The sequence below is a fragment of the Bos taurus genome, chromosome Y, assembly GCF_002263795.3.
Source record: "Bos taurus isolate L1 Dominette 01449 registration number 42190680 breed Hereford chromosome Y, ARS-UCD2.0, whole genome shotgun sequence".
NCBI lineage: Eukaryota > Metazoa > Chordata > Mammalia > Artiodactyla > Bovidae > Bos > Bos taurus.
The window spans coordinates 34,346,231-34,360,504 of record NC_082638.1 but is presented as its reverse complement, the minus strand read 5'-3'; the positions used below and the strand labels follow the sequence as shown (position 1 = coordinate 34,360,504).

Genomic DNA, 14,274 nt, shown 5'->3' with positions numbered 1-14,274 from the left:
TTTACTTTTGTGACTGAGACAGATATGGCTACTTCACTGTGACTAAAGGCTAGCCAAATGGGAAAGGGGATGGAATGAATCAAATTCCCCTTTTGATCACTCAACAGGAGGTCCACAGGAACCATGCCTCATTCTATTAACTATCTCTGCTTCCCCAACTGCAGTCAATGATAACACAGGGGCTGCTTGATGCTTGCAGGGGCCTCTCACCAAACACAGGCATTTAAATGGTTGGCTTCCTTGAGATGTCCCTGGGCTAGGTAAAGACACTCTGAGACAGTGTTCCTTCTGCCTTGGCTCCATGCCTGGAGGGAATGCATACCTCTTCCTCCAATGGGACAAGAAGCCACAGCTCTCGACTGACTAAATCCCATGTCTGGTCCCAACTCACATCATAGCTTCTCCATCAACTTCTCCACACCAGGCTTTTGGAGCCAGGTTATCGTAGATCAGCACAACAGAGGCACTTCGGAGAGTTCAGCAGCACAAGGGAACATACAATAACAAAGCCATTCCAATCTGGCTATATAGTTAATATTGAGATAGTCAAGGCATGAAAACAGTTGAAAATTACGTTGCTAAAACACTCTACAGATTATACGTATAGCAGAGCTTTCAAACTTACAAATAACATGAAATACCAAAATAGGCTGTTACTTTTCCTTTCGCCACCTCTCTCGTTCTCTCTCTCTCTCTCACGCACACACGCACACATACTTTTTAGTGCTAAGACAACTGTATGAAAAAGAGGTAACATATTTTTAAATAACATCTCAATATTCAAACAAAACTATACTTCATGTATTTAAAACAAAAACACATAAATTACACATTGGTTTCTCTGTATTTATTATTGAATAATGCTATAGTTGAATTTTTTGTTTTTAATGGAGTTTATAACTTTGAAATACTTGCTTCAGACTTACTTAAAGTAGACTTAACCGGGTTTTTTTGACCTCCTACTTTTAGATTTGGGGGGTGATGGTTCATAATCAGATGCGTTCACAGTAATGGATGCTACTTCCACCAATCCTGGTTGAAGGGGTTCCAGTGATACCTGAATAACAACTTTTGTTTTAGGAGGTAATCCTTCTAGCTGCTTAGGCTTCTTAAACATTTGATGACACTGGGTCTTGTGCTCCCTTTTCTCTTTACAAGTTAAAAATTGTAGCCGACATTTGGAACACTGGTGAAAACGCTTTGCCCAGTGCTGTCTATAATGACATATGTATAGTGCTTCAGTTTTAAAAATTTGGAGACAAAAGGGGCAAAGTAAGTTCTTAGTGTTACCATGGTATGCTCTGAAATGTGCATCCACATCTGCAAAGAATGATGATCTGTAACTGCAAACCTGGCATACATAGGGCATTTCCCCAGGCTTATGATTATCTTTCATGTGCTGTAAGAGAATCTGATCTGCCTCAAAGGACAATTCACAGATTTTACAGACTGTGCAGGGCTCCTGGGAAGTGTGGACACTTTCAATATGACACTGCAGCTGGAAGGGCGTAGGAAACTGGCGGTGGCAGTGCTGGCAGGTGGTGTGGTATTTCCAGCTGTCACCTCTCAGCCTCTCAAGTTCCAAATGGTGCTTCATGTGATTCATAAACTCAACATTTTTTAGAACCTTCAAGCAGCTGTGGCATTTAAAGGCTGTGTGAGTTTTTGGTTCTGGCTGCCCATCTCCTATATGCTGTCCATAGTAGAAGTCACGAAGTAACACAATCAGATTGCCTTCTGTGGGATCAGCAAACTTATTTTGACTTGATACACTTGGAAAGTCAGTTTTTGTCAATACATTTCCCCCTACAGGACTTACAGGCTTGCAATGAACATTGTCCTTTGGAAAAGCTGTTGGACAAGGTTCTCCACTCTGAACATGGCTTAATGAGTTATGAACACTGTCTGGTGTGCTTTGCTGAGTAGTCACTGTATGAAAAGTACCTGAAAGGGACAAAGCTAAAGAATGTTCTCCTATAACTCCATCACTGAGTGTAGACCTTTTGGGACTTGTGCTATTTGTTTCAGAAGTGGAAAGTCGCTTTGATACACGAGGACTTTTATCCATATCTCCTGCAGAAACTGCTGTTTCTACTGGATGCTGCAATGAACTTGTGAAGGTAATCAAAGGAGAACATAACTCTGAAAAGCTATTAGGCATTATTTGTGGTGAAATATTTTTAGAATCTGCTTTGGACAAAGGCTCAATAATAATAGGACTATCTGTTGATCTTGATTCAGAGACAGAAAGTGGCAAGACAGTCTTTGCTTCTGATGTAGGAGTCACATGACTAACAGGCTGTAATTTCTGAGCATTATCTTTCCTGAAGTGACCATACCTATTTCTCCTTGAACAAGAACCTGGGGTAACTCTGTTCAGTATGTTTGAAATGACTGGTTTTGAATTTGAGGTCATCCCAACAAAGATCACATCATCATCCTCATGTACATGTTCCACTCCAACCAAGATGAGTTCAGCATCTTCATCATTTACTAGTTTGGTTTCTCCCTCGCTTTTCTGTGGTTCTGGCTCTTGTTCTTCTTCACATGACATCCATGGTGGTTCCATATTTTAAATACTTTTTTGTTCTTGGAGGGTGTGACCACAAGTCCCAGTGCTTCCTTTAAATAAACTGCCACCTAGGTATAAATATACTACATATTAGTTAAGTACAGAAAAATGTGCTATTTGGTTATCTCCAAAACTCTATGGTAGTTATAAACACCCTTATCTTACAAATAAAGATACTGAGCATCAAAGAGACTAAATGAAAGATGAATAACCTATGACTACAAGTCTACATGACTCAAGAATAATAGCTTTGTTCCATGTTGATTTTAATCTCTTCTAATTAAAAAAAAAAAAAAGAAAGAAAAAGAAAAAACAGAATACCACCACTGATCATTAGGAGAAATCACATGTAAAGCACGAGTATTTTTACAACTGCACTATTGTACAGTGTTTAGAAACATGGACTTTGGAGTCAAAGAAGATTAAGCTGGAATTCTAAGTTAATCACACACCAGCTGCATCTTTTTGGGCAAATTTATAACTTTTAAATGTGTTTCCGCACCTTAAAGACAAACATGCTTATTTCTTAGACTTAAGGTTAAGCTCTTTTTAAAAAGCGTCAGCTATTTAATGGCATCTTGTTTTGTAGTAAAATTGGAAAAAAAGTTATCTTAAATGCACATTACAACTGATTCACACATACTAATTTCATAAATGTTAATACAGAAAATGGGTAGCAAATTCAAATATAAAGTATCTATACACAGTTAACAAACAGCATAATTCAATGTCAAGCACTTAACACAGGCCTAGAAAATTGAGAATGAACTCTCTTGATAATCTCACCCCCAAAGCCACACTTATACATCCTAAATTTCTCCCTCTAATCCTGACTAAACTTAAATCCAACAATGCTTCATCCTTCATTCCACATTTCTCTTCCCCACATATCAGGCAAAGTCATGACAGTATTTCTCTAATACCAATATCAGACAGAGACATCAAACACACACACACACACACACACACACAACGGATATTCTGTATGAATACAGATGCAAGAGTCCTCAACAAAATACTTGCAAACAAAACCTAACAACATATAAAAAAGATTATATACCATGATCACGTGGGATTTATGGAGGTATGCAAAGTTGGTTCATTATATGAAAGTCAATCGACATTATGCCATTTTAACACAATAAAGGACAAAAAACACATCTGCCTGCAGAAAAAGCATTTCCCTGAATCTAGCACCTTTTCATAATAGGGGTTAAAGTAAACCACTTAATAACTAAGAACAGAAGAGAACTTTCTCAAAGGGTACCTATAAACGACCCACAGCTAAATCATACTTAATAATGAAACACTGAAAGCTTTCCCTATAAGATTGGGAACAACATAAGGAAGTCTATTCCACACTTTGGTTCAATATTATACTGGCAGTTCTATAACCAGAGCAATCAGGTAAGAAAAAGGAATTGTTGTTGTTGCTTAAAACAAACAAACAAACAAAAAAAACAGCCTTCAGAATGGAAAGGAAAAAGTCAAAGTATATTGGAGATACCATACTTTTATATATAGAAAATCCCAAAGAAACCACAGGTATTAGAATTAATAAAAAGCTTGAAGAATATAAGATAAATATTTTAAAAGTCAATCACATTTCTATACAGTAGCAACAAATGTTCTGAAAATGAAGTCAAGTAAACACTTGACTCTACATTAGCATTAAAAATAATACTTAGGATGTCAGAAAGAGAAAGACAAATATCATATGGTATCACTTACATGTGGACTATAAACTATAACACAAATGAACTTATCTGTGAAACAGAAACAGACTCACAGACATAGTGAGCAGACTATGTGATTACCAAGAGAGGAAGGGTGGGAGAGGCATAGACTGGGAGCTGGTGACTAGCAGATGCAAACTATAATGTTAATATATAGAATAGATAAAAAAAGATCCTACTGTGTAGCACAAGGAACTATATTCATAATTTGTGATAAACAGTAATGGGAAAGGATATGAAAAAAATTGTTCGTGCATGTGTGTGTGTTTACATATGAAGGAAAGGAAAGGTAAAAGGAAGGAAAGGAAAGGAAAACTCTTGGCAAGTATGTACAGAAACTGGACCTTGTGTGTTATGGATAGATTTTAAAATGGTGCAACTGCTACAGAAAACAGTCTAAAGCCTCCTCAAAAAATTAAAAATAGAACTACCACATGATTCATCAATTCCACTTCTGAATATAAATTCAAAAGAAGTTAACATGGGGTCTTGAGATATTTGCATAGCCATGCTCAAAGCAGCACTAATCACAACAACTAAGAGGTGGAAGCATCTAAACATCTATCAAATGTGATACATACATATAATGGAACATTATTAAGCCATATAAAGGAAATTCTGCCCCAAGCTACAACTTCATGATCACTTAAGACATCAAGCCAAAGGAAATAAGCCAGTCATAAAAAAGACAAAAGTGTATGTTTCCACTTATATGAAATATCTAATATAGTCAAGCAATAGAAAGGAACAAAGTGGAATGATGGAGTCCAGGGTCCATGGAAACAGGGAAGAAAAGAGGAGTTGTTGTTTAATGGGACAGGTGATGGGTACAGAGTTTCAATTTTGCAAGATGAAAAGGTGTAGAGATCTATTTCATAGCAATGTGATAAGGAATTCCATGATATTTCAGAGGTTAGGACTCCAAACTTTCCTATCAGGGGCCTGGGTATGATTCTCAACCAGGAAACTGTCATTTAAGCTGCATAGAACAGCTAAAAAAATGACAACAACAACAACAAAACAACACTGTGACTCTGTGTGTGTGTGTGTGTGTGTGTGTGTGTGTGTGTGTGTGTGTACTTGTGTGAGTTGCTCAGTCGTGTATGACTCATTGTGTCCCCATGGACTGTAGCCCACCAGGCTCCTTTGTCGATGGGATTCTCCAGGCAAGAATACTGGAGTGGGCTGCCATTTCTTTCTCCAAAAAGGCTGATGAAATTGTGTGATATACTTAGCATGTAAAAATGGTTAAAATGGTAAAAATTTAAGTTAGATGTTTGGTTTTTTAACAACAATTAAAAAAAAAATCTAACAACCAGGAAAATAATTTGAATGGACTTTTCACCAAATATGATATGCAAATGGCCAACAATCACAAAAAATACTGCTTAACATGATTGAAAGTGAAAGAAAGTGAAGTCACTCAGTCATGTCTGACTCTTTGCGACCCCATGGATGGTAGCCTATAACGCTCCTCCATCCATGGGATTTTCCAGGCAAGAATGCTGGAGTGGATTGTCATTTCCTTCTCCAGAGGATCTTCCCAACCCAGGAATCGAACCCAGGTCTCCTGCATTGCAGGCAGACATCTTACCTTCTGAGCCACCAAGGAAGCCCGTAACAAAATGTAAATCAGTCTCAGTGAGATACTACTTCACACCTATTAGGTTGCTGCTGCTGCTAAGTCGCTTCAGTCCTGTCTGACTCTGTGCGACCCCATAGACGGCAGCCCACCAGGCTCCCCTGTCCCTGGGATTCTCCAGGTAAGAACACTTGAGTGGGTTGTCATTTCCTTCTCCAATGCATGAAAGTGAAAAGTGAAAGTGAAGTCGCTCAGCCATGTCTGACTCTTAGTGACCCCATGGACTGTAGCCCACCAGGCTACTCCATCCATGGGATTTTCCAGGCAAGAGTACTGGAGTGGGGTGCCATTGCCTTCTCCTACCATTAGGTTGGCTGTAATCAAAAAGAGGAATAATAACAAGTGCTGCAGAGGATGTGGAGAAAAGGAATCTTCATATATTGTTGATGTAATTGCTGTAAAATAGTACAATCACTTTGGAAAAGTGTTTTGTCAGTACCTCAAAAATTAATATAGAGTAGCCATATGATCCAGAAATTTCACTCTTTTGTATATATCCATAAAAAATGAAAATGTTGAGTCCATGCAAAAACAGTGTTCACAGCAACATTATTCACAATAGCCACAAAGAATACACCATCCAAATATTATCCATTAGTTGATGAATGGATAAATAAATGGTGGTATATGCTCACAATGGACTACAGGTAAGCCACATACCATATTGTTATACCATATTCAGCCATAAAAAAAAATGTGCTGCTATACAGCCAAGAAATGGATGAATCTTGAAAATACACAAACTAGGGGACTTTCCTGGAGATCCAGTGTTTAAGACTCTGCACAGGTTCCATCCCTGGGCTAGGAACTAAGATCCCACATGCCACATAGCTAGATAAATAAATATTTGAAAAGAAAACATGGCATCTGAATAAAGCCAGACACAAAGGTCACACATTGTATCTGGAAGAACTGTACATAGAAGAGAAGCAGGAAAGACAAGCATTCTATAATCCAAATGAAACATTTTTTTTTTCCCAGGGAGGAGGAAATGAACTGCTCTAATAAAGGCTGCCAATAAATTAAATAAAATAACAACCTCAGGCTCTACTACAAAGCCACAATCATCAAGACAATATGGTACTGGCACAGAGACAGAAATATAGATCAATGGAAAAAAAACCAGAAAGCCCAGAGGTAAACCCACACACCTATGGACACCTTATCTTTGACAAAGGAGGCAAGAATATACAATGGAGAAAAGACAATCTCTTTAACAAGTGGTGCTGGAAAACTTGTCAATCACTTGTAAAAGAATGAAAGCAGAACACTTTTTGGAGAAGGCAATGGCACCTGACTCCAGTACTCTTGCCTGGAAAATACCATGGACAGAGGAGCCTGGAAGGCTGCAGTTCATGGGGTCGCTAAGGGTCAGCCATGACTGAGTGATTTCACTTTCACTTTTCACTTTCATGCACTGGAGAAGAAAATGGCAACCAACTCCAGTGTTCTTGCCTCGAGAATCCCAGGGCCTGTGGAGCTTGGTGGGCTGTCGTCTATGGGGTCGCACAGAGTCGGACACGACTGAAGTGACTTAGCAGCAGTAGCAGAACACTTTTTAACACCATACACAAAAATAAACTCAAAATGGATTAAAGATCTAAACATAAGACCAGAAATTATAAAACTCCTAGAGGAGAACATAGGCAAAACACTCGCTGACATACATCACAGCAGGATTCTCTATGACCCACATCCCAGAATATTGGAAGTCAAAGCAAAAATAAACAAATGGGACCTAATTAAACTTAAAAGCTTCAGCACAACAAAGGAAACTATAAGCAAGGTGAAAAGGCAGCCCTCAGAATGGGAGAAAATAATAGCACATGAAGAAACTGACAAACAGCTAATCTCAAAAATATACAAGCAACTCCTGCAGCTCAATTCCAGAAAAATAAACATCCCAATCAAAAAATGGGCCAAAGAACTAAATATACATTTCTCCAAAGAAGACATACAGATGGCTAACAAACACATGAAAAAATGCTCAACAATCACTCATTATCAGAGAAATGCAAATCAAAATCCACAATGAGGTACCATGTTATGCCAGTCAGAATGACTGCAATTCAAAAGTCTACAAGCAATACATGCTGGAGAGGGTGTGGAGAAAAGGGAACCCTCCTACACTATTGATGGGAATGCAAATTAATACAGCCACTATGGAGAACAGTGTGGAGATTCCTTAAAAAAAATAAGAAAAAAAAAAACCTGGAAATAGAACTGCCATACAACCCAGTGATCCCACTGCTGGGCACACACACTGAGGAAACCAGAATTGAAAGAGACATGTGTACCCCAATGTTCATCGCAGCACTGTTTCTAATAGCCAGGACATGGAAGCAGCCTAGATGACCATCAGCAGATGAATGAATCAGAAAGCCATGGTACGTATAAACAATGGAGTATTACTCAGCCATTTAAAAGAATACATTTGAATCAGTTCTAATGAGGTGAATTAAACTGGAGCCTATTATAAAGACTGAAGTAAGCCAGAAAGAAAAACACCAATACAGTATACTAACACATATATATGGAATTTAGAATGATGTAACAACAACACTGTATGCAAGACAGCAAAAGAGACACAGATGTATAGTGTTTTGGACTGTGTGGGAGAGGGAGGGGAGAATGATTTGGGAGAATGGCATTAAAACATGTATAATATCATATTCGAAATGAATCACCAGTCCAGGTTGAATGCAGGATACAGGAGGCTTGGGGCTGCTGCACTGGGATGACCCAGAGGAATGGTATGGGGTGGGAGGTGGGAGGAGGGTTCAGGATGGGGAATACGTGTACACCCATGATGGGTTCATGTTGATATGGCAAAACCAATACAATATTGTAAATTTAAAATAATAATAATAATAATAAAAATTTTTAAAAATAAAAAAAAATAAAAATTGACCACTGAGTTAAACATTTGGAATTCACTGGTGACCTTGACAAGAGTGGATTTAAAGGAAAATGAGAGAAATGGAGATAAAAAATTCTACAAACAACTCTGCAGAAGTCCATAATAAGAAAACATAAAATAAAAAAAAGCAGAAGCAGGATGTGTCACAAAAGACAAATTTTTAATGAGAGGTGACATTATAGTCAGTCTGTTTGCTGATGGGAACCGTCCAGAGAAACAGAAAACTTAATCCAGGACAAAGAAGAGACTTGCTAGAATATCACTGAATAAACAAGAATTGAGTAGAAAATGGCAACCCACACCAGTACTCTTGCCTGGAAAATCCCATGGACGGAGGAGCCTGGTAGGCCACAGTCCTGGGGTTTTCGAAGAGTCAGACAGGGCTAAGAGACTTCACTTTCACTTTTCACTCTCAGGAATTGGAGAAGGAAATGCCAACCCACTCCAGTGTTCTTGCCTGGAGAATCCCAGGGCTGGGGGACCCTGGTGGGCTGCTGTCTATGGGATTGCACAGAGTCAGACATGACTGAAGTGACTTAGCAGCAGAAGCAGCAGCACACAAGAAGTGAACACAAGCCAAATAATTTGCTCACAGTAACAAGACTGAGATCATATGCAGAAAGGCTGTCATGGTGGATTACTGGGTATGGTCACCAGCCTTCAAGATGACCCTGTGAATCACATGTCCTGATATTCCCACCCCTATGTAGTTCTCTCTCAAACTATCACAGGGTTGACCTGTGAGACTAAGCAAATACAGAAGTGAAGATGTGTAACGTCTGAAAAAAGACTGCACTTTATCATGGGTGCAAGTTCTTTCCTGAATCACTCATTCTGGGAAAAGACAGCAGCCTCCACACGAGCAGCCCCTTGGAGAGGCCCACAGAAGGAGGAACTGAGGCCTCATGAGTACAGCCAAGTGAGAGAACTTACATTCAATAAGCCAAGTTTTCAGAGGTTGCCAAACCAGATAAAAGCTTGACTACCACCTCAGGAGGGACCCTGAGGCTAAACTACCCAACTGGATTCTAGACCAATAGATATCAAGTGTAAGTTTTTTCAAACTATTCAATTTTGAGATAATATGTACAACACAAACAGTTCGAGGTATAATATCATTCACATCATACTTACACACAGAAGAGTTCTCCTATAAATATGGTAAAACTTAAAAAACACAAAACAAACCAAAACACCTAAAAACAGGAGTTGCCTGGCAGTCCAGTGGTTTGATTAGGACTCAGCCCTCTCACTGCCAGGATCCTGTGTTCGATCCCTGGTTGGGGAACTAATATCCTATGAAGCCACATGTTGTGACCAAAACCAAACATGCTGTCAAGTTCAAAGCTGTACCAGCAATAGATAACTATGCAACAGAGCTGTAGGCACAAGTTGCTGGGCATAAAGCTACCTATCATCTTGTTTACTGGCATGAAATGAACTCAGATGCTCCCCCACCCCCATCCAGTGGAGTTCAATTACTTAATGAAATGAAGCTCTTACAGGTGCAAAAATGAGCAAGTAATCCCATGTAAACATGTTAAATCACAACACATTTTCTTTGAATGAACCACTTTATTCATTTGGCCGTGCTGCTTGGCTTGTGGGGTCCCAGTTCCCTGACCAGAAGTTAAATCCAGACCACTGCAGTGAAAGCCAAGAATCCTAATCTCCAGGCCACAAGGGAATTCCCATACCTTCATTACTTTACTTTTGTAGCTAAAACCTTAGGATATGTGCATTGCCCCATTTTAGCCTCACCAAGTGGTAGGAGTCAGCTCTACACAGCTTAAAACCCATGGTGCTCTTACTTTTTTTTTCTTTCAAGAATGCAGGAGAAAGCAAGCCAGTAGCCTCCCTGCCTGCTTTTAATGTTTCAACTCAGAGAGCTTCAGAGTGACCTGAAACCATGATTGCCCTGAAGTCACCACCCGCAATCAGGGTCAGCTAATCCCCAGGAGAACTCTCTCTCCACAGCAACATGTCAGCCCATGAATGAAAGGAGAAAAACGGAAGGCAAGAAAGACACAACTTTGTTCCTTATTGTAAAAATGTCTGTCACCTTACCTCAGGGGCACATTGAAAACCTGAGTGCCCTTCCCAGGCAGGAGAAGGTCACATCCTGGGGTCGGGCAGAGGGAAAGGTCAGGGTGAGTCACCTCTTCCTGAAACATTCTATCCCCCAGGCCCTACCTGGTCCTACCCTACAGATGCTGACCAGGTGTCTCACACTCAACCAGAGCAAGTGATTGAACTCCTCTTCCCTGAGCTTCTTCCTCCCACCTCCCTTCTCTCAGTAACAAACAAACAAACAAACAAACAAACAAACAAATACCTCATCTGCCACCTTTCCGAACCAAAGGCCTGAATCTCGGGGCCCCCAGGGACAGGGGCAGCCCTGGAGTCCGAGGAGAGGCAGAGCAAACAGGAAAACGACCAAAGCGCCGCGGCAGTGGAGAGGCCACTAGATTGATTTTTTTTTTTTTTTTTTTTGCTGTGCCCGCCTGACTGTGTCTGGTTGCAGAACCGGGTTGGGCCCGAGTCATAAACCCGCGTGAAGATTTGTATATGTGTGTGTGTTTAAATATATTAAGTTCCACAGGAGACCTGGGAGGGGCGGGGGGCTGGGGGCATGACAGGCCCTTTCCGCGAGCTGGCTTGTCCCACCCCTAGGACAGGAAGGCTGCTGGAGAGCTGCTCCCACCCAGACTAGAGAGGGGAGAGGGCGAAAGGGGCCTGGGGCCTGTAGGCCCGGCCTCAAGCTCCCTTGGCCCTCAGAGGCCGTCTCGCCGAGCAAGGCCCCGCCAGATTGGGGATCTGAGAAACCCTTCCCTGGGCACTCTGGCACCGCTTTGGCCGCACCAGGCCCCAGTCCTTACCGGTCCCCGTGGGCGGCGATGCCAGAACTGCCGGCAGCTCACCTGCACCAAAACAGTCCCTGGGTTAAGTCTGAGGAGGCAGGCCCGAGGGAACAATGCCTCCTCAGGCCTGGGACGCCGCTTCAACTGCCGGCGTGTCCGCTGCCAAGGACGATTGGTTGCCAGGTGTTGACGCCTGCAATCGGATTGGCCGCTAGGCCGAGTTCCGCGCATGCGCGCGCGGTGGCCCCCTCTGGAGGCAACTGCTGGGGGCGTAGTCAGGCTGAACCTGAATCTGAAGTGTCTTGGGTCTGTCAAGATTGCGCAGCTCACCAAAGGGGAAAAAAGAAAATAGATTGCACAGTCGCCAGGGCACAGGGCTGAGCACGACCTCCGAGTCTACCAGGGGACTTCAATGATGGTGTCTAGCACTCACAGCCCTCAGGGGTGACCTGCCCCTTGCTTAAGAAACTTGACCGTACACCTGGATCTTGAAGCCCCTTCTCTTGGAATTCCATTTTGCTCAATGCAGGGCAGCCTGCCCCCGATTTTGCACAGCTAGAGTGAGCTGAGCCGAGAAGACAACGGCAACCCACTCCAGTACTCTTGCCTGGAAAATCCCATGGACGGAGGAGCCTGGTAGGCTGCAGCGCATGCGGTCGCTAAGAGTCGGGCACGACTGAGCGATTTCACTTTCACTTTTCACTTTCATGCATTGGAGAAGGGAAGGGCAACCCACTCCAGTATTCCTGCCTGGAGAATGCCAGGGACAGAGGAGCCTAGTGGGCTGCTGTCTATGGGGTCGCACAGAGTCAGACGGGACTGAAGCGACTTAGCAGCAGCCTAGTGAGCTGAGAATGAGCTTTACTTCTTTTTCTTTTTCTTTTTTTTTAATTTTAGAGCCTACAGTTTTTAATGGCTGAGGAAAACCGAAAAGCATATTATTTTCTGACGTGAAAATTGTGTGAAGTTCAATTTTTGGTGTCCTTAAAGTTGAAACAGGGACTTGCCAGTTCCTTTGGTTATTGTCTATGACTGAAAACTTGATCAATCGTCAAAGATCATATTCGCAAAGCCTAAAATAGTTCTTTTTGGGCCCTTTACAGAGTCTTTTTAAAATGCTCTGTTCTGCTGGAAGTCTCCTAGTAGTCATATGGGGGAATAAAGTCTTGGTTTTGTTACAATATTTTCTTCTCTATTATATTCATTTTTCATTCTTTATTAATTGCATTCCTTCTTATCGCTATAAGTTTGTTCTGTTGCGCATCTTTACAACTTTTTGAGATAGTTATTTGTAACTCTTATTTCTCTTATATGTAATGCTATAAGTTTACTTTAATTTGTTGTTGTTGTTGTTCAGTCTGTCAATCATGTAGGACTCTTTGCAACCCCATGCACTGCACGCAGCACACCAGGCTTCGCTGTCCTTCACTATCTCCTGGAGTTTGCTCAGACTCATGTCCATTTAGTTGGTGATACTATCCAACCATCTCATCCTTTGCTGCCCACTTCTTCCTGCCCTCAGTCTTTCCCAGCATCAAGGTCTTTTCCAATGAGTTGGCTTTTCACATCAGGTGGCCAAACTATTGGATCTTCAGCTTCAGCATCAGTCCTTCCAGTGAATATTCAGAGTTGATTTCCTTTACGATTGACTGCTGAATCTTGCTGTCCAAGGGACTCTCAAGAGTCTTCGCCAACACCACAGATCAAGAGCATCAATTCTTTGGCACTCAGCCTTCTTTATGATCCAACTGTCACATCCATACATGACTGCTGGAAAAACCATAGCTGTGACCAGATGGACTTTGTCAGCAAAGTAATGTCTCTGTGTTTTAATATGCTGTCCAGGTTTGTCATAGCTTTTCTTCCAAGGAGCAAATATCTTTTAATTCTGTGGCTGCAGTCACCACCCACAATCATTTTGGACCCCAGGAAAATAAAGTCTGTCACTGTTTCCATCGTTTCTCCATACAACTTTAACTGTGTCTCACAATTTTTGCTGCATAGTTTGTTCATTATCATTCACTTCAAGTATATCCTAATATTCTCTTCTTAAGACAAAGATTATATATTGTATGGGCTTCCCTGGTACCTCAACTGGGAAAGAACTTTCCAGCCAATGCAGGAGACACAAGAGGCCTGGGTTCGATCCTGGGTCAGGAAGATTCCCCTGGAGAAAATAATGGCAATCTGCTCCAGTAGTCTTGCCTGAAAATTCCATGGAGATATATATTATGGATTAATGTAGTTAGTGATATTTTCCAAATGAATGGCATTTTAAAAGATGTTTCTTTGTCAATTTCTCATGATTGCATATGGTCAGATCACACAATATAAATATTATTGATCCTTTGTATTTGAAGATTTCAATTCAGTTAAGTGTACCATACTTTAGATTTCCATTCCAGTGAAGTCAAAATGAAGAGGGTGTGATGTAGACAAAATACTTGCAATGTCTAAAATATATATCTGTGAAATGACCTCCATTAAGCCTCACAATTATTCCAGCATCTTTCAGTAGGGTACCTTTAACTAAGTTCCAGGTT

At 41.1% G+C, this 14,274-nt stretch overlaps 1 protein-coding gene across 1 annotated transcript; it reads right to left on the bottom strand.

The window, feature by feature from the left end:
* Positions 1-832: 832 nt before the first annotated feature.
* LOC132344688 (zinc finger protein 280B-like) lies at positions 833-11,904 on the bottom strand. Its single transcript, XM_059884329.1, has 2 exons — positions 11,792-11,904; positions 833-2,640 (listed from the first exon to the last, which is right to left on the bottom strand). The coding sequence occupies exon 2, from the start codon at positions 2,567-2,569 to the stop codon at positions 938-940; it is 1,632 nt and encodes a 543-aa protein (XP_059740312.1). The 5' UTR covers positions 2,570-2,640; positions 11,792-11,904; the 3' UTR covers positions 833-937.
* Between the last annotated feature and the right edge of the window lie 2,370 nt (positions 11,905-14,274).